Source organism: Vanessa atalanta, chromosome 26, assembly GCF_905147765.1.
Source record: "Vanessa atalanta chromosome 26, ilVanAtal1.2, whole genome shotgun sequence".
Lineage (NCBI taxonomy): Eukaryota > Metazoa > Arthropoda > Insecta > Lepidoptera > Nymphalidae > Vanessa > Vanessa atalanta.
Genome location: NC_061896.1, coordinates 3838604 through 3863418, shown reverse-complemented (window position 1 = coordinate 3863418; position 24815 = coordinate 3838604). Strand labels below are relative to the sequence as shown.

At 34.0% G+C, this 24815-nt stretch overlaps 1 protein-coding gene across 1 annotated transcript in view; it reads right to left on the bottom strand.

Annotated features, from left to right (window-relative positions):
- Positions 1-24815, bottom strand: part of LOC125073954 (sperm surface protein Sp17) — a 184279-nt gene that overhangs the window by 65559 nt on the left and 93905 nt on the right. Inside the window, exon 2 of the mRNA XM_047685078.1 lies at positions 13594-13785. Coding sequence (XP_047541034.1) covers positions 13594-13785 — 192 coding nt within the window. The remainder of the gene's footprint in view (positions 1-13593; positions 13786-24815) is intronic.

The following is a 24815-nucleotide window of genomic DNA, read 5'->3' as shown; positions in this document are numbered from 1 at the left end:
TTACATTGGCTCACTCATCCTTCTAACCGGAACACAACAATACAGAGTACTGTTATTTGGGGGTTGAATATCTGATGAGTGGGTGGTACCTACCCAGACGGGCTTGCACAAAGCCCTACCACCAAGTATATATATATATATTAATATTAGTATGTATATATATTGCTAAGTGTGTGTCTGTGTGTGATATTTACACCAATTTAGTTTTATTTACAATATCTTGATCTCGTGTTTGTGCAGGTCTTGTCTTGCAAGATAATTTGGAACAACTTCTTCGTATACTACGAAGTTGATATTGAACTAGCATGACTTGTTTCTACACCTAGGATTGACCACAGATAAAGGAACTTCTCCACAGTACATATAGAAATATATAATTGAATCAGTGGCCTATATTGTATAAACAAGAGAAAATTATAAAGCTATTCTCTGACTCAATGTCGAGAAATCCTTCATGATTGATAATAAAAGTCCGCAGATATTTTTAACTTTGCCGGTTCAAAAATTCAACATGAATAAATAACCAAAACGTTAATAAATTTTCAACACAAGATTATATGGAGGATAAAAATGCGTGGAGCTAATATTTGTTGACTTTCAAGCTAGAATATAATTGTATTTATCTAACACAACTTAGTACTTCAAATGTTGGAAATGAGAACCCTATTGAGTTTCTTGCCGTTTCTTCTCTTGTCATCCTAAGCCGGTGATAGTTTAACTTTTAATAAAGTTCTGTAAAATGACCATACAGAAGTAAAAGCACACTTGATTAAAATAAATTTAGATGATGAAATTTATTTTAAAATTAAATAAATTTTAATAATTGATTGACAAAATTTTTAAAATGTTATCTAATGCACTTTTATAGATTAAGCGTATTACTCAAATAAGTTCATATAAACTTTAAAAAAAGTGTCGAGTTTTCTTTATTATATAATTTTAGTTGTATTTCATGAATATACCTTTATATAATAATTTGTAAGAAACCTCAAGTAAACCTTCTTGGTAAAATCAAATTTCCGTACCATAATCATAATGGTGGCTCATCACAATCAGCTCCAAAATTAATCTCCAAAAAAACATAAAAGGTCTGAGCCCTGTGACTCTATGAACAATTGCTTATTTTTCAAATAATTTTATAACATTATATTAAAACTTCCTGAAGAAGCATAAAAAAATAAGCGAATACAAAAACTCTACCAAATATTAAATAACCAGTTCAAGTATTTATATTAAAATGTAACGATCTTAGGCCCTTATCTAACGTCAATAGCCCATACCTTTTCAAAGCAATCGAGAGTCTCCCAAAGTATGAGGTTCTAACGAACACCATTGTTAAGGACGTAACAAGTATCCTCGAATATTCTGCGACCCTGGTACTTAAGAATGAAGTAGTAGGAATTCCATTAATGTTTATCGGCCACCATTTTTGTTACTATGCAACGTTATTTCAGTAAAATTATTATTATTATTTCGATAGCTGATTAAAGTAATTGTACTGTTATAGGTACCATGTACTAGCTACTCAGTTATTAAGACAGCGACGGCTTACTTGGTGGTAGGGCATAGCAAACCCTTATGAATGGGTACCACCTAGTCATCATATATTCTGCCTCCAAACAGCTATACTTAGCATTGTTGTATTCTGGTTTAAAGGGTGAGCCAGTGACATAACATAGTTCCTAAAAGTTGGCGGTGTATTGGCGATGTCAGGAATGGTTGACATATCTTACAACGCCTTGTCTATGGCAAGTAAATAAATAAATAAGTACTGATAAATTTTTATGTAATTTTTTTGCGTTTGTAATTGGAAATGTATCAACCATACTCTTAAGAGTAGGCTTAATAGAGCCGAGCGTGTCATTTTTTTTATACCTACGATGGCGTCACCAACCATACTTGTACATCAAATTATATTAAAACTTAAGTATTGTAACACTAAAATTATTTACTGGTAGGTGATAGCTCTATTGATTCAATTTAATACCCTAGAAGAGTTTATACTGCTTATAATGGCACAATTACACGAACCCAAACTAAAATAGTAGCGTGTCAAGTTTGAACATAGCATAAACTTCGTGCACGCTTGGTCGGAGGGTTTGTGGTACCTAGATATTATATATGTGGTACCAACTCACATATGCACTAATAAAACTTATTAAAATTCGAAAGAGAACATCACTTTTATCGTGACAGTTACCCTGTTAAATTGAATAGGTATGTACATTTATATTTAAAAAGTAAATTTTACATGTCAAGTTTAAATCCGCGTTCGTATCAATGTTGATATAAATAAAATATATCGTGCGGAAACCTCCCACTTGGCAGACCTCCAACGCAAGAAACTTAAACAATTTTATTTATATGAAAACGGAACTTGTATATCGTTGTAATTTTTCGTTTATCTTTAAGTGTCTTTCAAAATCTTTGTCTATACTTATATTATTAAGAGAAAAGATTTGATTTATTTGTAATGGACAAACGCAAAAACTACTCAACCGATTTTAAAAAATCTTTCACCTATATAATAGAAAGCTGAATTATTAACGCTTATAATTCTTTAAAAAAAAATTACTAATTTCTCATTTATGACACTTATAAGTAATTATAAACTAATATATAAACGTCATAAAATGAATCTATTCTCATTTTTTTATTTAGAAGTTGCACTCGTGTGAATCTGGACTAAATATATAAGTACAAAGACAAGATATTGAATGCCTTGTCTGTTTATTTAATTATATATGCACTAAAACCTTCTCTCAGAGGCAATCCATCTTCCGTTATAAGTTTTATGTATATTGTATAGTTAGGGCGTGGACCCATGTCTACGGTGCGGGGCCGTTTGCCGTGCAACGGTAAGGCGCCGCCGCCGGCAAATGGCGTGGAGCCGTGCCGTGCCACGGCGTCGTGTATCGGCAACCCACTCAACACGTATACCAAAATTTGGCTTGAGCTTTAAAGAACGAGACGTGCTTCCATTAGTGAAATCAAAAATTCTAAATCGTCCGCCATTTTATGCAAAAAAATACCGCACTATGCAACTGATAACACAATAATAGTGAGCACGTGCCGGTACACGACCACACCCTTGGGCATTACAAAAAACAACTCCTCATTTATTATTATAGAATACATATTTATTGATTGTCAAAAATACTACTACTACTACTACTGGCTTGGAAATAAATATTTAAGACATTACCTGGCGAATAAACTCAACGTGACTTTTTACAGCGTGATTTTTTACTAAATTTTATAATGTACGTATGCTGTTTCGAATAACGAAAATTTATTTAACGTTATTGTATGAAATCGATAATAGTAAAACATTAATAAAAATAACCCGCTGTTTTTTGTCGCCGGTTCTTTTCAGGTGTGGTGTTTGTTTCCTAACCGGTGGTAGATTTTTGACTATCAATTATTAAGTTTAACTTATTCTGAATACTTATATTAAATAGAAATTTTTGACTTTGATATATTTATATACGTATTTGAAATTACCTAGAGAGTGGGTTCTTCTTGAATGACTCAAAAGCCCGGGCCTCGAGTTACAACCCGGACTTTCCCTGGTTGGCGTGCCTACGCGTCAATCCTTTTAGCCTGAAAGACTAGTGTTAAACTTCACCCAGCGGCTGTGTAAAGGCAATTGTTCAATCCTCATCCCCATCAAGTGTGTTATCAACCAAAAAGTAATTCGAAAATCTATATTTTTAATTTTAGACACTTTTGTAAATTTTCTGGAATCCGGGCGTTGTCATCTACAAAGTCATTAGTTTTAGCTTCAAACTTATTATAATTTAAATTGACATTTGCCGCAACTAAAACTGCCATTGCGGTAGCTAAAATGTGATGGTCCAGTGGGATGAACGTGTGAAGATGTATGGAGATAATAACCATTTCAACCTTGGGAACTAAGTTGTTATGTCCCTTGTGCCTGTAGTTACACTGACTCAAACCGTAACACAACAAAACGAAGTTTGGCGGTAGATTATCTGATGAGTGTGTGGTACCTACCTAGACGGGCTTGAACAATGCCCTATCACCAAGTAAAGTACGAATTTAAAAGAAAAATATCAAGTTAGAATATACCAGTCTGCATCTGAGGTCAATGCCCAGCTGTAGGACACCGCCTAGCTGTTAAGATATTTTTTACTCTTGCTACAATATGTATTGTTTGAATGGCTCAGTGGTTAGAATACCTGCATCTTAACCGATGATTGTATAAGAATGCTCATGTGCTTAATATATTCAGCATGGTGGAATAGGCTCCTAACCTTCTCCTGTCATAGTCCATCATTGGGCTATTTATAAGCTAGTATTTATAGTGGTTAGAACGAAAAAGCCGTGATGCCCAGTGGTTAGAACGCGTGCATCTTAACCGATGATTTCGGGTTCAAACCCAGGCAGGCACCACTGAATTTTCATGTGCTGAATTTGTGTTTATAATTTATCTCGTGCTTGGCGGTGAAGGAAAACATCGTGAGGAAACCTGCATGTGTCTAATTTCAACGAAATTCTGCCACATGTGTATTCCGCCAACCCGCATTGGAGCAGCGTGGTGGAATATGCTCCAAACTTTCTCCTCAAAGGGAGAGGAGGCCTTTAGCCCAGCTGTGGGAAATTTACAGGCTGCTAATGCTTATAAATGAAAATTTATAAGCTAGTAAAACCGTGTGATGTCTTCCCTACAGAATAACTACAAATTGTCGAATGTGTTATAACAATTAATTTTACAAGTTAAATTTAAATGTATGCATAAATGAAATTAAAGTAACTCTAAAATACTTAATGGAAGCCAGCTTTAAACTTTCGATTAAAATTAAATCCCGTTTGGATTAGTGTTTTTTTATTTAAAATACCTACTAGTGATGTTCCGTTTATAATATTAATAAAACATCGATAGCAATATCAGCGACATCGTTAATATCATTTTATTAAATTACTAAAAATATGTTTTTAAATATACTAATTCGTACAATACAATATGATCTCAGACCTAAGATATCCAGATGGAAACAATACAATAAAAAAACAAGCTCACTTAAAAAATAGAGCACACGGACGCTATAGACGGCCTGCACTTAACAACACAAAACAGATGATTAGTCAATCTCTAATCTTACTAACAATAAAATTTATTTAGCATATATAATCTCGAATTTTATTCACATCCATAAGAAAATTAAATACACCGTCAATCGATGTAAATTCTCATCGGCCCATCCCTATTTCAATCTATGAAAACTTATAAACTCGATTCGTTTCTTGTTATTCGCGTTACGAACGTAGATTTTTTACCCTACAAGTATTGACTTGATTGATTGGATGATGATGTCCTCCTGACCCATTTACCGCGGCCATTCTCGACGAGCTATTAGTAGACATATTGTACATTAGATATAGTTCACAAGTGTACGGGTCTACATTAGTGCAGTTTCTATACCATTATTTCCATAATTCCATAGACTGGCAAATCCAATATGAACCGGAATCGCTTTATCGGCTCAACCTGGGCTTTGAACGGCGGCTCAGGATTTGTATTTTTATTCGTAGTCACGAATCAATACAACAATATTGAAAGACATTTTTTGAAAGGCTTTTTCAAATTCGGAACAAATAAAAGGACAATCTATGTTTTGTAGGCATTTTTTTTTTCGCTACTGGGCTCGCTGTGACACGTGATGAATAGTGGTCACCACCGCATTCCACATTGGCACAATACTAAGTATTGTTTTATGGTGGTAGATGAGTGTAGAATACATTTATATGATGATCAGTTATTATACACAACACAGTTATTCGCTAAAGGTATTGTGATATAAGCCTTTGTACAGACAGCCTAGGAAAATTTTAGGATGAAAATCTTGAAGTTTTGGACCTTTTTGGATAACATACATTCTGACATCACTCTAGTTCTTCAGTGACGTTCGAATTTTAAACCCAAAAGACTAACAGTAAAGTTCTCTAGCTTTTAAAAATCTGTACAAGAAAGTAGGTATGCATATTAAAATGATTTAAATAAAATAAATCAAGATAATCCAATTTCACTCTGAATATTTCCTGTCCAAGCGCAGCATTACTTCCCAGCGTAAATATTTAAAAGGCTCGGCTTGCTGAAGCGCTGTTAATAAATAAACGACACTGCGAAAGAAAAACCAGCGCAAAAGTAAAATAAGGCCGATACACACTATTATCTTAAATGCGCATTTTAATCTTTTTCATGGAAAAATGATTTTTTATGTCGTCAGAATTTACATTCTTAACTTAGAGTAGGTTTCCTTAGAATTATCATAATTTAAAAGTACTAAATAATAATAATAATAATTGCCGAAGAAAGACCACAGTGGCGTGTATTTGGAGAGGCCTATGTCCAGCAGTGGACGATTATGAGCCGATGATGATGATGAAATAAATACCAACTTGAATGTACAAAATTGAACCCTATAGAAATTACCCCGATTATATTAACAATGTTCCCACAAAATTTTTGATGCAAACAGTAATATAGAGATGCAATATTAAATACCAACAAGTTGTATTCGAGAAACAATTATTATTATTAAGTCAGTACAATAGACCAAATATTCACAAAATATAACCGTTTTAATAAAATAAACTTAACAAATATAATATTTAATTTGTATTTTTTTGCTGTCCTTACACTTAGTCGTCTCACGCACACTAAGACATCTTATAAACATGAGCGTCACTCAGTCATACGCACGCCAATACTAATTTAATGTAAAAGAGCTCGGCTACGTCAGTAAATAGATCTATAATATTGTATTAAAGAATTACAGGCACGTCATTGTACAACGATTTTAGCGTTACAGTTTAGATATATTGATTTCTGGTGTAGATTTTATAGAAGACTTTGAAAAGCCGTTATGTGTGAAGAGTACAGTCAAAACTGTCTCAAGGCTTCGCTCGATTCTCAACTAATAAAGACTTAGACTTATTGGAAATTTAATTTCGGCATGCAAAAAATGAACTAATGATCAATCAACGATTGAACAAGCTTATTTCTTCTAACAAAACTTGGAAGTCGATTGAATTTTAGTTTTTAATAAAAACAATATATTAATGAAATATTTTTATCGTTACCAGGAGGAACACGTGACGTCAAAGCGATGCAAAAGTAAACGTAAAGTAAAAGTAAAAGTAAACATTTTTGTAAGACAGTAAAACTGTGACTGTTCAAATGAATTTGTTAATAAGACGCCGGTCCCAGATCGATCTATCAATTGGTACATTTTTTATGGCATGGGTGCAAAGAACCGCCCATGGACCTTAGCAAAACCGAGGTAATCGCAGGTGCGCTGCCGATCTTCAAAAAATAATAAGGCTTATTTGTTGAACGTTGCCAAGTTGTATCGGTTCGAAAATACCGCCGGTGAAAGCTGCATTCAAAGAGTAGTTATGATGGTTTCTACCATACCAAATATTCAAAAGCCGCGATGACCCAGTGGCTAGAACGCGTGCATCTTGACCGATGATTTCGGGTTCAAACCCAGGCAAGCACCACTGAATTTTTATGTGCTTAATTTGTGTTTATAATTCATCTCGTTCTCGGCGATAAAGGAAACCTGCATGTGTCTAATTTCATCGAAATTCTAACACATGTTTATTCCACTAACATACATTTGAGCAGCGTGGTGGATATGCTCCAAAGCTTTTCCTCAAAGGGAGAGGAGGCCTTAGCCCAGCAGTGGGAAATTTACAGGCTGCTAACGTTATTGTGGATTATATCTTAGACCGATTTGTACTTCGAATCGTAGGTTTATTAATTTCAGCCATTAGTGTAACTAGTTAGATATGCACGGAATTATTCACGTAAGTTACATCTCGTTGCTAAATTTTATGGTTAAAAACCTAACCTCTATTTATCCTACAAATAAAAACATTTGTTTAAGACCTTAGGGTTCAATTGCGTAACGTCCAGCACAATTTATCTTTGTATCTACGTTATTAATATTGAAGCGATTCCACAGCTCGGCGGCCTCGCTCCCGTCGGTCCATAATTTATAAACTTGTTAAATTTATCGATAGTTATTCAAATGCTCTATAACAAACGGTAGGTCATTAGTTTTTGTTATAGCAATATACAATGCAAAGTTTCAACTGAACTGTGATCTTCTTGACTGAGCTGATGAAAAACTCGATGATATCATTGAGATATAATCTAGTCAAAACCTTTTTCAATCAGAGAATGCTGTACTTATTAAACGTTAAACCATTTGGCAAAACGTATAGATATATTCACTCATAAAGACAGGCCTCTCCATGATGGGATAGCGCGGCGGGAGGTGTCACCCTCCTGCCATCAGTGTGGTGCGTCAGTGGACACGGCGTACCACACCCTGACTGAGTGTGCTGCGTGGGGGCCCCAGAGGCATTCCCTGGTGGCGTCTTTGGGCGCAGACCTCTCGCTGCCGAGCGTCATCAATGCAATGCTTGGTAGCGAGGCGTGCTGGTCAGAAATGCGCTCCTTCTGCGAAAACGTTATGTCGCAGAATGAGGCAGCGGAACGGGAGCGGGAGGTGGACGCTGCTGCAGACCCGATCCGCCGAAGAAGACCGGGGAGGAGGAAACAACGCTACGCGCACCTTCTCCCCCCGCCTCAATAGGCGCCACAGGGACGAGAACGGTTCTCAGTAACCCGGGAATCCCCCCTAGGAATTGGAGGCCCGCATAGGTGGGCTGACCATCAGGGCGTCACGGTAGTATGCGAAAGCGATCCCGTGGCGCCTACCGATGAGACGGAGAGGGTACCGCTGGTTTTTTAGTGGGTATTCCGGTGTGCCGCTAACATCTTGGGCACCGGCGAGTCCCACATACCCCCCCACTTCCACGTGGGGGAAACGCGTAACGCGTTTTTCCAGCGAAAAAAAAAGGCCTCTCCATGATCCACTATTGTTTAATTGTAACAAATATTATCTAATTTGTATTTTTTTGCTGACTCTACTGTTATGTTAGTCGTCACACACACTAAGACTTAGTGTAGGTACGAGCGTCACTCATACTAATGTAAGTTGGGCGCATATCAAGAGAGATCTGTAATATCAAAAATAAGAAGAGCTTTTAAAGCGTCAACAGCGCAATGATTTACAGGCCGCCTTGCGATGTAAAAAGTCGCAGGTTCGATCCTGACCTCTTGTTATCGTCCCTACTCCTAGCTTAATTGGAGGGGTAAATAGGTATATAAGTAATTCCTTAAAATTGGTTACTTCTAATATAAACATACTTTTTAAATAAAAAAAATGTAAATGTAATTATTTTGGTTTGTTTTGATTTCGTGATTACAATAATTATATAGACTAAGAATATTATTAATTGAAACCGAAAAGCAATAAGCATGATTAAGCATATAATTAATACTTTTGCAGGTTATAACCGTATTATAATGTGCCTATTCGCAAAGTCATAATTGCCACAGAGTAAAAAAAATATTTAAAGGTTCGACACCATATCAGATATATTTTTTTAATACATACATATAAAATCTTTTAGTTAACAATTATCAGTGACTTAGTTGATGTTACCCTTTTATTGATGTTATCTTTTAAATCTATGAAATTTTTATGCTGTCTTAGAATTCTGTTTAATTATAATTTTATATAAAATACCACTCATAAAACACAAAATTAATTTACAACTCAACTCAAGTAATTTCCTCATCTTAATGTAAAATACGATCGTTCCAATTCAGATATAATGTATTATACTTTTATATATTTTTATTCAAAGATTAAAAAAAAACAAATGGTTGAAACCTGAAAAAAATATATATGAAAATGCAAATTAAGACAGGTCTTTCATTTACGTTTAAATTCGGGTTCATTTCCTGTCTCTTCCATTTAAATTGTTTCGGAACACAACACGCTTGAAATGGAATTAATCATACGTCACTGTAAACCGGTTATGTGAAAAAGTTATAAAAAAAAAATCTTCATCTCTACTAACTACCATGGTTCTACACCTATTAACTTTTTATTTTACAAGGAATTATTTAAAATTATTATTTAAAATTATAGGCGGACGAGCAAATGGGCTACTTGATGGTAAGTGGTCACCACCCCATAGACATAAGCGCTGTTAGAAATATTAACCATTTCTTACATCGCCCATGCGCCACCAGCCTTGGGAGCTAAGATGTTATGTCCCTTGTAATTACACTGGCTCACTCACTTTTAAGCCGGTACACAACAATACTGAGTATTGCTGCTTGGCAGTAGAATATATGATGAATAAGTGGTACCTACCCAGACGGGCTTGCACAAAACCCTACCAAGTAAAATGTTTAGAAATTTAGTATCTCTTCAGAATTAAGCATTTACCCGTAGTAAAGTATATTTATATGTTGTCAAAGTCAAAGTCAAAAATCTTTATTCAATATAGAAGTGTTTACACTTGCTTATTGATTGTCAAAAATCTACCACCGGTTCGGAATTTAGTACCTCGGACCTGAGAAGAACCGGCGAAAGAAACTCAGCGGGATATATATATTTATTTTTTTTAACCATTTTGCATGTACAATGATAATTATATTTTAGTTATTTGAGACAGCCTGGAGGCGATCATTTTATTCCCAAGGTGTGCAGTCAACTACAAAAGTCATTAGTGTTGTAATATCCTTTAGCGCACAAACGCTCTTTAACGATTCTTTTGAATTTTATAATTGAATAATTTTGAACGTTTTCTGGGATCCTGTTGTAAAAACGTATACATTGCCCCAAAAAAGAGTTACTAACCCTGTGTAATCGGGTACTTAGTAACAAGTTTATTCTTGTTCCTAGTGTTAATAGAATGTACGTCACAATTTTGGAAAATCATTTAAGTTTTTGCGTACATACGTAACATTATCAAAAACAAATTGAGAAGCGACAGTCATTATTTTAATTTCTTTAAATTTACCTCTTAACGAATCTTTTGGGCCCAGGTTTTAAATTTCACGAATAGCCCTCTTCTGCAGTACGAAAATAGTATTAATTAATGACTTAGATAATCGGTAATTACAATAATAAACTTCAACAGAATTCGTGATCTAGATCGAAAGTAATAACTATTATAGAAATATTTTCCAAAAGTTATTCACCGTAGACACGCGGCTCAGTTACAATTAATTTTACAATGTTTAAAAAAATAATTTTTATTTTGGTTTAAATTATATTATTCAAAACTTATATGCCTGCAGTTACACGGTCCCAGACAGCCTGACACTAGTTCAAAGAAAATTGATAAAATATTCAGGCCTTTACCGCATTGCGTATCTTCGCTGGCGCAAAACAAGCATTTCTACAAGTAAAATTATAAGAAACGTTTATTTATTAAGTAAAGTTTACTTTGGATATCTTTATGTAAATGTATTTACATTTAAATGTATAAAGGATCAGTTCGAATAAATTCAAAAATAAAATTCAAAATATTTGAAGACGTAATATTTATTCGTGTAATCATTCTTTATTTAAGAATTAAACTGGGTTCGTGATGCAACAAGCAGATGTATGGGTTTATATGCGCCGATTTTGCAGGCCAAGGAATCACCACCACTTCACGGTGCCGATGGAACCACTCATCAGACGTCACGTCATTACATTAACCGTCACTTAAAATAACGGCTGAATAATATTAAAAATATACGACACTGACAGACTGACAATTCAGTAGAAGATATCATATCTAATTTAAATCTTGTAATGACTAATTAGGCCTTAAAAAAGTTTTTATATTGATGTGACACTAGACGTAGTACAAAGATGTTACGCTATTTTGAACCAAGTTGTCATACTATGTTAGTTTAATTTGTATGCAGTCTGTTTAGTGCTTTAGTTTCAAAAGTTTTGACGACTTGATAAAGGAATGAATTTGAAAACTGACGAAGGTTTTCTTACTGTACAGAAATCTTAAAAATGATTGTTTATTGAAATTTATAATTAAAGAAAACTAATAAATAAATATAAAAAACAATGCTTTCTTAATAAAAAAAGTACTTATCGATTTGTTATATTCTTGGGAACAACGGCTTACGCGGTATTTCTTGTCTAAGGAATTCAGGTAGGCTGTTCCGCCCCGGTTATCTTAATGATACAATAACAAGGGCTCTTGTCGTTGGCATTCCTGCTTTTTTGAGCCCTGTTACCTAATATTTTTTACCTATTTGATTAATGATATGTGAAAATTCTAAACAAAATATCCAAGCAATGTGACCAAATATAATATACCAGCGACCCGCCCCGGCTTCGCACGGGTGCAATGTGGGTAATCCCTAAGAGATAGACATATACCATCGCGGACTTTTTTGAAGACCGTTTTAAGGTGTACAATACTGAAGTACATTATTTTGATCTATCTCGTAGGGTTCAGCCAGCGTTCACAATGTAAGCGAAAAAAATGTATAAATTTACGACATCACATTAGAAACTTTTAAAATTATCAGTGTTACTTAACTATATTGTCTATGTATTATATACAAAAACCTTCCTCTCGAATCACTCTATCTATTTAAAAAAACCGCATCAAAATCCGTTGTTTTAAAGATTTAAGCATACAAAGGGACATAGGGACAGAAAAAGCGACTTTGTTTTATACTATGTAAAGATATATAAGTACGAAATAGTATCTTCAATATAGTATGGTTTAATTAATAGTTGTTCTTAGAATAGGTTCCTAAATAGCCTCCCTGAGGAGAGATCCACGGGGGCCGCGAATTAGTCATATTTGGCTTATCTCGTAGTATCATCGATCTGTAGCGAAGACGACATCAAAGTTCGGTTACAGAAGCCCATTGATATATCTAAAGATGTTTTTTTTTCCAATTAGCCTTTTTTGTATGTTATTTTTTCATTCATTACATTAATATATTTATTACATATCGCCTTCATGTATGAGTGTGTTACATATGTCATTTAAAATTTAAGCACGACGTAAAATCTTCACCTGAACCCGCAATGGTATGGGTTGCGCTAGGCACAAAGCGGTCCGGCCGTCGCGGATTTCCATCAAGAGCAGACGCAGCATGACTCGCTTGACACTCATCGCGCTACCGTGTGATGTCATCACATTTGGTTCTCACATCGACCAATTGTCACATATATTTTAGAATTAATTATCGTAATCTCTGTTAATTATAGTTAGTTGGGTATATTTTATTTTACTCTTCTGGCCGGCCGTAACTTTCGTATTTAGAATGTAATTTATGAATGATTTAAAATAAATATGAAAATAAATGATAGAAGATAGATTCGTCTGACGAATATCATTGAATTTTCTAACAACATAAACTTATTAAATATTATAAGTGATATTATGTTTCATCTCAAACTTGGTCGTTATTAAACAGAGATAAGTAATATTACTAAGACGATTTTCAACTACATAACTTTTTAACTTAGATTTTTTTATATCTCGATAGAGTGTCGCACTACAAAAGAACTAAAACAAACATCCCAAATTTTTTATCTTGGTGTGCGTGACAGCTACGCTTGACGCTCGTCATACGTCACACGATGTTACTAATATGCGTGTACTTAGTGACCAACCGTTGGACACTATTTCTTACGATGATTTTTACATTTATAAATTAAGACCAACCTTTATCATCAGCTCGGAATTCGGCCTCAAGCTCTGACTTCGTCGGCTCTGGCTCTGGTTCCTGGTTCGGTTTGTTCGCCTTCATACTTATAGACTTTCTCGTCTGGTGACCCCGGAACGCCGCCTGGATCTTCGTCGCAGCCTCTGCTTCTGAGTCGTTGCACTCCTCTGCAGGTTCTTTTTGTTTTTCCTCTGTGGAAGAATTGACAATCATTAATAATAATCATTGATGAGTTTTGAGTTATATTCGTGATATTTTATTTATTTAACTCAAATAGTTCTGAAGCGTTTATCTCCAAGCGTAGGATCTTCCAGCATTTATAATATTCTTGTAAGAATGATTAATATATATTTTTTAATAAAACATTCAGTTTTAAATTGGCAAGATATGAAAATATGCAAATTCGAAATTGTTATGACGGAACACAAAATGTTATGAAAATAAATATTATATTATACGAAAGTCTTTCTATAATGAGATTTCTGATATAGAATAAAGATATTTTAAGAGAGCTTTTTCATAAAATCTCATTCCGTATCTCATTTGTAAAATGTCGAAAACTGACTAACTGTGATACTATAGTTTGGCGCTTGCATCCTTTTAATAAACCAATATTATATTCTATATTTCATATGACTTTTTTGCGGAGAATTTTGATTAATTATTTCAATCATCTTGACATAAAAATCTATATTAAAATGACAAAATCAACATGGTTATATCAATAGACAAAAATGTATACTAAGTACTCTCTAAATTCATAAAGCAGAACATTCCGCGTCAATTTTTAAAACAAACAAAGTCACGTATACATCTTATATCTGTATAAATGTTTCAAAGCTTGCCACTCAAGTGCACAAAAAAAAACCTTTTATGGAACGCATTTTCTCGGCTTGCAAAAAGACCCATTTTAGTAAATGAAATGCATGAGGCATAAAAGCGTTGTCATGAAGACGTTGAATTCAAAGGAAAAATGGATTCCATTTTAAAGACTACTTTTGGTGCTAGATTACATTTTACGAACTTAATTAGGCCAAGTAGGTTTGACTATAATGATTTAAGGAAACATTTTGAAATATAAATCTTTGCTTTATACGCGTCATAGTTATTATTTTATATATTTTTTTAACATTTCGAAACCTAAAGTGTATTATGGGCGAGTAACTGTCATATGCTTTATTCGAATAGGATTAAATTCAATTTAAAGCTAACATTGTCTGTCCGTTTAGTATCAGTTCCAATCTAGACAAGCATTAAAATTTAATTTGTTAAATTGTGTTAATAATTCATCTCTTACTGGTGATCATAGCGAGGAAACCTGCCTGTGTCGGATGATATTCTGCCAACTAACTAGCAATTCTTAAGGAAAGGACACCTCAGCTGTAAGATATATACAGAATTTTACTTTTGATGCACGGTAACAAGGGGGGCAAAGCCGCAAGCGGAAACCTATTTTTAATATTCTAAAAACTATCTTGTTCATCCTTTAGTGTTTACTGCCACTAGTATGATGAATATTGACGGATGATGAAAAAAGAAGTGAGTATATTTATGTATTATCATCGAAATCAATCATATTTAATTACAGGATTCGAGTTGAGGATTCGACATGATGACGTAGCATATTCTTAGCGATCGTAGAAGTATTTAAAATTATATTTAATCATGAAAAACAATGACACGCACGAGATGGCCCAGTGGTTAGAACGCGTACATCTTAACCGATGATTTCGGGTTCAAACCCAGGCAGGCACCACTGAATTTTCATGTGCTTAATTTGTGTTTATAATTCATCTCGTGCTCGGCGGTGAAGGAAAATATCGTGAGAAAACCTGCATGTGACTAATTTCAACGAAATTCTGCCACATGTGTATTCCGCCAACCCGCATTGGAGCAGCGTGGTGTAATATGCTCCAAACCTTCTCCTGAAAGGGAGAGGAGGCCTTTAGCCCAGCAGTGGAAAATTTACAGGCTGTTAATGCATGAAAAACAAAATGACGTAAAAATTATACAAAGTACTAATCGTAAAACGGCACGCTGCTGGACAAAAGTCAACCTTAGCAGGTGTAAGCAAGATTATTCCACCACGCTACTAATACGATTAACTTAAATATGAATAAATTAAGTACTTAAACCTTCCAAGAGAAAATATTTTATGAATGCGTTCAAATCTAATAAAATCCACGTGAAATAACAAACAAATTACGGACAGACTAAAAAAGGACTGACTGTTTTATACATTTAAATATTCACCAAGAAGATTGGTTATTTAAAAACAAAAATTCTTAAAATGTTCGCTTTGTACAAGTATGTTTAAAATATTTATTATAAAGAACTAAATATTTAACAAATGAAAAATGTTTACTTTAAAAATTTTCCTTCGTTTTTTATTTAAATTCAAAATAAGCAGAAAAGTGGTCGGCTATTTTAATTCTAATTTAAACATTTATAAACGAATTTTCTCTTCTCCCTTGACGCAATAAATACGTAACTATATTTTAAACATCAATTATTATTTAAGTAAAACAACGTGTTATCCCGTACTCGATATTTGTAGATTTATTTGCCTAAAAGATTTTTAAGTTTACGATTGCTGAAAAATTCTGAAATACGCTGCGCTCAAAAGAAAGAGATTTATCTTAGTGCAAGATTTATTCTTTTCCGTTGGAAAAATTTTACCGGAAATTTATTACAACCCTATTTAAATGATCTTGCACAATTTACCGGTAATATGCGGTTTCATCAACATTTATATAAATTAAATATTTAACCGCAAACGAATATTTTAATTATAGTCATTTAGTTTTAATACAGAAATTAGATTGTATAGTTATTAAGACACGTATCTTATGTCGATTGCGGGTTCAAGACTGGGCAAGCACCAAAAAAAAATCATGTATTTAATTTATTTTTATAGTTCATCTCGTGCTCCACGATGAAGTAAAGGTTCATAAGCTTCATAAGGTTACGCACGTGTGTCGGATGAACGTCAAATGTGTATCTACCAATCCGCATTGGAGCAGCGTGGTGGAAAATACTCCAAACCATCAGAAGGAGAGGAGGTATTAGTCCAGTGGCACATTTAGAAGCTATTACTTATACAGACAAAAATAATGAATCTCGTGACAATCTTGTGACGTCATAGGTCTACGCTATATTTATAATATGTAATTTCTAATTTGTCCGAAAGTTCTTAGCAGTGCCAGAAGTGTTTGATCTATGGACACTGATTGCCAAGATTGGGCTTTCTCGACATATAGTAACGATCCCTCTTTACATATAACATTGCCAATTTCTCTAGTCCAATTCCATTGGCAATACTGCCAAATGACTACATGATATTACAGCAAATGTTTATTTATACAATTTTTCATATTATACGACACAATTGGAATTAATTAATATTTGCCGTAATGGCAGTTTTCAATTTTCGATGTAGATGTAAACTTTTGGTAGGAATATTACTGAAAATAATTTCAAATTAACGTATTTTCATTGTTTTGAACGCTAGTTGACAGATGTAAATTTTTCTGATCGACATAACTTTGCAATGACGAACATATTATTTTCTTAATTTAATGATTTTAAAAAATATTAAAAAAAATACATATAATACAAAAGTTCCTAAATATTCCAGCGTTATCCGAAAATTTTAACACTTTTTCAGTTATATATTATTCCTTTAAAGTAAAATTTAAATAGAAACACTGAAAATAATAGACGCTTTACAATGTTACATCGGTCGGACGGTATTGACGCGAATAACATGCAGTAACTGCTACAAATATCGATTACAAAAATCCTTATTAAAGATCATTGTTAAGTTATTGTTACGAACGGAGTCTTTTTGGTGGGGGTCTCTTTGGCTAGTGATTGAAGTCTCTTTAGAAGAAAAAAGAGTTATACCAGATAACTCTTTTTAGAAAATAAGTTAAAAAAAAATTGAATTCTGATTTGAATTACGCATTCCATCATTCAATCAACTGTTATATATGTTATATTTTCTGTTTCTCATTCCTAGCCTGTCGGTCAAAAAGATCAAGCTGACTTGAACAAGGTAAAATTTTCATTCATTACATTTATAAGACGTTTATGAAAAATGTTTTCTAAAATGTATCTATCAGAAGACATAAGACGAACTTTGTACATTGTTTGGATAATACCCAATTTTTTAGCTAAAGTCTATTATAGATTAAGATCGAACTAGTGATGTAATACGTGAATCTACTCTAGTCTATAAACGTTAAAACTAACGTAACCGCCTGTGGTTTCATTCAATATAGGCCCTTGCTTGTCTTGTGGTAACGATAAGGTATCTGTCGATAAAGCAATTAGGAATGTGACAGGTTTTAATTAAAGTTATAAGTAAGCCATAAGACGACGCTGGATATCGCTAGAGAAATATCTCAGACAGCCCAGTGGTTCAAACACGTGAATCTCAAGCCCAGGTAAATACGATTGAGTTTTCGTTTGATTAATGTGTATTTAATTTATCTCGTGATCGGTTATCGGTTCAGTTCGTAAACGAAAATTAAAACCAAAATATGCCATGGATTTATACACCAATCAGCATTGGCGAAGCGTTGTGACTTTATTAGTTTGACGAATTACAAAGACAAATTGGGCATTTTTAATCTGGTGCTTACCGGAACTTGAATCGTTGATTTTATGATTCTATACTTACATCTCTACAATCCAAAGTTCTTCAAATATGTTCTTATCATCAATACCAACTCAACCTAAACGATAATAACAATACAGCCAACTGCTAAACCCGAAGTTGTCTTACAGGTCTGTAATTATACCGGTCCAGACCTTTAAACCGGAAACTCTGCCAAATTCGCTAAATCGCTTTAGTTTTGAATAAAGTTTCGATAATACGGCCGTAACAACTAGGAAATTGCTCAGTTTAGATACAGAATTCCTACAACGTATATTTCTAAGCTAACAGGCTAGATTTTAGATTACTAGTTTCTGTTAGTATACTTTATGCTGATAATACGTTCGTTTTGAGCCGATTGTGTTTATATAACTCTTCATAATATTATTATAACAAACTATTTCGACGTGGATGTTAACTGAAAATTGCGGATCCAAATCCGAAACCCGAGTAACTAGTTTCAAGTTAATTTATGATTCTAATTCATCTCGTGCTTTGAATAATGGAAGAAAACATCATGACTATACTTGCGTTGGATGAAAATCTGCCACTTCTCCGCATTGGAGAGGATTAGCCCAGCGATGGGACATGTACTGATGGGCAGGCTGTTGCTATATTCATTGAAGTCGGTATCATTTACCTTATGTATTGAGGTATATGTGACAAAGTGCGAAAAGATTAGATTTCAAATAGTTATGAAACCTTCTAATCAACCTGCCCCCCCCCCCCCCCTCCTTTTTTTGGAAGGCATTATAAATAAATAATAAAATAAATATTGGACAACATCACATACATTACTCTGATCCTAATGTAAGTAGCTAAATCACTTGTGTTATTGAAAATAAGAAGAAACGACGGTACTACAAACATTTAGACCCAAGACAGCATAGAAAACTAATGAACTTTTTCTACGTCGACTCGGCCGGGAATCGAAAAAGGGACCTCGGAGTGGCGTACCCATTAAATCGGTGTACATACTACTCGCAATGGTTATAATAATAACAGCACAATTACATGGTGACTTGGTCCAGGCCGTCTAGGTGGGTACCAACATCTCATCGTATATTCTACCACCAAGTAGCTATACTTAGCATTGTTGTTTTCCAGCTAGAATACTAAGTGAGTCAGTGGAACTAATTGCACAAGGAACATATCATAGTTCTCAAGAATAACAGCGTATAGACGATATCAGGTATTGTTAATGTTTCTTAAAGTGCGATATGGTTGCAGTGGTAACCACTTACCATTAAGTGGCCCATTTTTCTGACTATCACTTATACTCCGTTCTAATTAACACTTACAAAATATTAATTAAATACTAAAGAACTACTACTAACTAAAGAATCCTAGAGTATATCTGATAAAGTTTCATTTCCTTTTCATGTTATATGTCGGCGGACGAGTAAATGAGCCACCTGATAGTGGTCTTCAGTGGTCACCACCGCCCGTAGACAATGGCGCTGTAATTAAAATTAAACATTCCTTACATCGCCAATATGCCACCAACCTTGGGAACTAATATGTTATGTCTCTTGTACCTGTAGTTACACTGGCTCACTTTAAACCGGAACACAACAACACTGGGTACTACTGTTTGGTAGAACATCTGATGAGTAGGTGGTTAAGCCCTACCACCAAGTAAAATGAAATACTAAAACATTATGTATATATACACAAATGCACGATAAAGATTTTTTTTTTTTTTGATTTTTCTGTTTGAACGATGATGATACGTTACAGAATTTGAATCTTCAACCTTAAACCTGAAGCAAAGAATTGGTATGAAACAACTATTTCTTCATAGATAAACGAAAACTTTCCAGATACTAGGAAATGGTAGAACTGTGGCATCGGTTAAGTGAAGAGCGTGTTCTGCTACAGATCATGAATGGTTCCGAATTGAATTCTGAATCCCTTGGGTATTGGGTATCAGATACAATCTGGTGCTAAACAGTTTCTTCTCAATGTCCTTTAGATCATATCAGATTACAGTCTGTAGAGCTTGTGTTTGTTTTTTTATATTATAGGTGGCAAGCGAGCAGGTGGCTCATCTGATGGAAAGTGACTACCACCATCCTTAGGCATCTGCAATACCGGAGGGATTGCAGGTGCGTTGCCGGCCTTTAAACAATTTGATTGACCAATCTCTGTTAAGACAAGTAAAGATCATAATTAAACTGTGGTACCACAAAATAATGATGCTCTAGGCGTGACATTAAATTTACAGATACAACGTTTATTTTCGACGGAATGAGGTCAAAGCTTGTAACAGTCGGTTGTAACGTCGCTTTAGGATGGTGTTATAAAGGCAAGTTTATACCAAGTCATATAGTTTTTAGCTTTATGTTTATTGGGTTCAATTTCTTCGTCATTTAATGTCGCTTCTTCGTTAAAAACCTAAGGGGTATATGTGTGGGTATAAGCTTCAGTGATAAACTTGGAGCGCTACATAACGTTCCAAATTCGAATCCAGAGACAATAAAATTTACTAGGTTCTGGGTTGAACACTTAATTAATAAAAAAACTCGCCAAATGCAAGTATTATTATATTATGTTATTTTATTATTTATTATTAAAGTAAATATACAATTAAGTATTTTGAGAATAATTCAAGTGCTATTTATTGATATCCAGCAAAAATATGCAAAACATGGCATTTTTCGTACGGGAGCCCCCTCTATATATTTATTTTTATTTAGTATTTGTTGTTATAGCAGCAACAGAAATACATAATTTCTGAAGATTTCAACTGTCTAGCTATCACGGTTGAGATATAACCTAGTGACAGACGGACAGACTGAAGGATAGACTGCAAAGTCTCAGCGATAGGGCCCTATTTTTACCCTTTGGGTACGGCACACTAAAAATGAGCATTCGTGAATATTTCTTCATCTTACACGATGAAAATTATATCAACGATATATTTATTTAACCTCCTTCAAACACCTATACTTGAATTTAGAAAGAAAGAAAAGAGCAAGCACATTTTTAAATTATATAAATTTATTATCCTATAATAAAAATTATAATCGGCCAATTTCTAATTCGACCTTATTGCGATATAATTTAACGTTTAACGAAAACAAAAGACGGTTAAAATATGCAGGACGTTACAAAAGAAACATTTTCGGAACTGCAATCAGCGGAATGGAAATTTTGAAGAGTTGCCAAAATTGAAGAAGCACTGCGAGAAAAGCGAGGCATACATTCGAATTCAGAACTGAAATTGTTCCAAAAACAATGGCCATAGTGAGGTGAAATTTATTATAATATGTTGAATTATATTTGTTTAATAATAAATCGCTGTACTACTTTTGGTATTGCCAAAGAAAAACAAACGTTTGATATAAGTATTTGCACGTGTTAACTTAATAGATGTATTTGTCTGATTTTACTGATAAACGGTGTTATTTACTTAAAAAAAATTGTATAAATGATTTTTTCTTAATGTTTTGCAGCGGTTTTGTTTATATTTTACAGCTTTCATTTTAGCATTGAATCGGTAATAGCTTTAAATTTGATTCAATCCTGTAACATAACAAAGTTAATAATAGCCTACTTGAATATAGTATTGGATACCAATTTTTTTGAAAACTCTGAAAATAATGTGTATGATTTTCTCATGCGTAATATTTTGTTTACTTAATATTATTTTTAATCTCAGAATAATGTTAATCAGATTATTGTTTATTGTCAGTAACAACCTGTGCAAATATTTCGAAGCTTTTTCTGAAGGACATAGGGATTATTCCATCTCATTGCTCAAATTCGAATTGGTACGCATTTGGCAAAATTCCACCCGACAAATGTTTCCCTAAATTTTCCAAACTCGACATTCATTATACACACAAATAAAGCATGTGAAAACTCTTAGTAATGTCGTGCTTGGATTAAGATCAGAAATATTCTATTAAGATTGACATAAATTAATATGTAATAAAAATGCCTAAGTCATAAATAAATGCTGGGCTAAAGCCTTCTCTCCTTTTGGGAGTATAGTCACGTAAGCCTCTCAATTTATGTGCAAAATTGGAAAAACAAACAAAATTTAACACTTTTGGGTATGAATTTAAGAATAGAACAGTTACCCCTTGAAGTCGATTTAAACTAGATTATGTATTAAAAGCTTCAAGTGTTTCAGACTAGAAGAACAAGGTCACTCGAGTGCAGATGCCGATGTAGATGAGTCAACATGCGACAAGTTGTTTCAACGAGTTATTAAAAATGTAGAAAGTGTCTCTTTGATGCACTCGGCCACTAACTTTGTGAGGCAGTCCTTGTTCAGACTCAGGCGTAAATATGTAGACTTCGTTATTCTTGATATAAAGTATAAAATGAACATAGCCGTCTTAATATTTGTGTATATAAATAAAAAAGCTATCTTTTTTATTACTATTAGAAATTCCCCATTATAAGGAATTAATAATATTCCTATTTACCCCTCCATTTAAGTTTAAAACTTAGTTTAGGAGTGGGGACGACAATAGCCCAAGGGGTCAGAAACGATCAAGCAACTTTTTACAACGCTAGGCGATTTTAAATCATTGCGCTATTGAATCTTGAAACTTAAAAATTGATTCTTTATCGTAATAATGACATAAAATTACACAATGGTTGTTTACTTGGTTGGTAGATCTTTGTGCAAGCCCGCCTAGACAGGTACCACGCAGTCATTAGATAATCTACCGCCAAACAGCATAAAATAGTATTATTGTATTCCGGTTTGAAGAGTGAGTTTTACTTGAGACGGAAGAGACATAAAATTTTAGTTCCCAATGTTGGTAGTGTATTCGCAATGTAGGAAATGGTTAATATTTCTTGCAGCACACACACAGTAATGTCTATAGGCGGTGGTGACCATCCACCATCAGGTCGCATATTTCATCGTACAAATACTTATTATCATAAAATAATAATAATAGAAATTATCTTAACAGCGCAATTAAGGCAATGTGATTGACTAATTAGATGAGCTAATTAAAGCTGTCAGAAAGTTGAGGAACGCCCCTAGACTCTGTGACTAGAACTAAATACTCACGCTACATCGTAATAAAAAAGGTCGATTTTATTTGTCGAAACCTAAAGTCTTAAGTTATTAGAACCAATCCTTAAGTCGATTGCTCAGAACTCGTTTCGTATCTGAGTTATTAGAACTCGTCACGCGATTTTCGAGTTAATGTTGATTTGTTTCAATTTCCGATTACGAGCCATCTAAAAAAGGTAGAGCTTTTGACCTATTTTATGTCTTCAAAGAAATGTTCACGGATTTTTACAAACCAGTTATCTTGGTAAGGTTTATTGTTACACATCAATTAAGTTACTTTAAAGTCTGGTTGGTATTTGATGGAATAAAATTAACTTGCCAAAAGGATTAATGCCAATCTCTAATTTTTCATCATCATCGTAATCTTCTAAGGAACTTTTGAAGTTTAGATTTTTTTTATTTTATATTATTGGTGGACGACCAAATATACCAACTTTTGTTGGGTGGTCACCATCGCTCCATAGACATTGACGATGTGAGAACTATTACCGATTACCTACATTGACAATGCGTCACCAACATTGGAAACTAAATCGTTATGTCCCTGACGTATCACTGGCCCACTCACTCTTCAAACCGGCCACGGTTTTCACGTAAAAAAAATTATAGATAATTATTTATATAGATACATAATTATGCTTTATTTATTATATTCACTTTATCCAAATAACATTGAAAGGGTATTTATCGTGTAAACCACTGCATGACGTATTTAATGAAACTACCACACACACTGACATGAAAAATATATTAAAATCACTACCAAACTCGATTTCAATTATGGAAACGTATCAAGAAAAAAAACAGAGAAAATACTTGAACATGTTTTATATTATATGATACGTTTCTTTCACAACATTTATTTACATAAGAATTATAAGTACTAAGTCTTTAACAATATACATGTATTAAAAATAGTTACTTTATAAATCATGACCAGGTGAAATGGTGGCAAGAATGCTAGCAGAATTTCCCTGGGCAAAAAGTGAACCAGTGGCAATAAGGCGAGATGTTATACTTTTAATAAAGCAAGTATTCTTAATATTGTTGTGTTCCGGTGGCTGAATAATCCCGTGTACGTTCAGTACCAGGCAACTATAGGCACAAGAGACGTAACATCTCAGTTTTGTAGGTGGCACATTCTTTATATAAGAATGGTTAAAATATCATACAAGGCCAATGTCATGTCAGCAGTATTACTACTAACCAAAAAAGTAGCCCACTTGTCATTGGACGGTACAGGACAGTAACAGTAACCTGTAAATTTCCCACTGCTGGGCTAATACCTCATCTCCCTTTAAGGAGAAGTTTTGAGCATATTCCACCACGCTGCTCCAATATGGGTTGGTGTTTACACATATGGCAGAATTTCGTTGAAATTAGACATATGCAGGTTTCCTTACGTTGTTTTCCTTCACCGCCAAGCACGAGAACCCAAATTAAGCACATGAAAATTCAGTGCTTGCCTGGGTTTGAACCGGCGATCATCGGCTTAAGATGCATGCGTTCTAGCCACT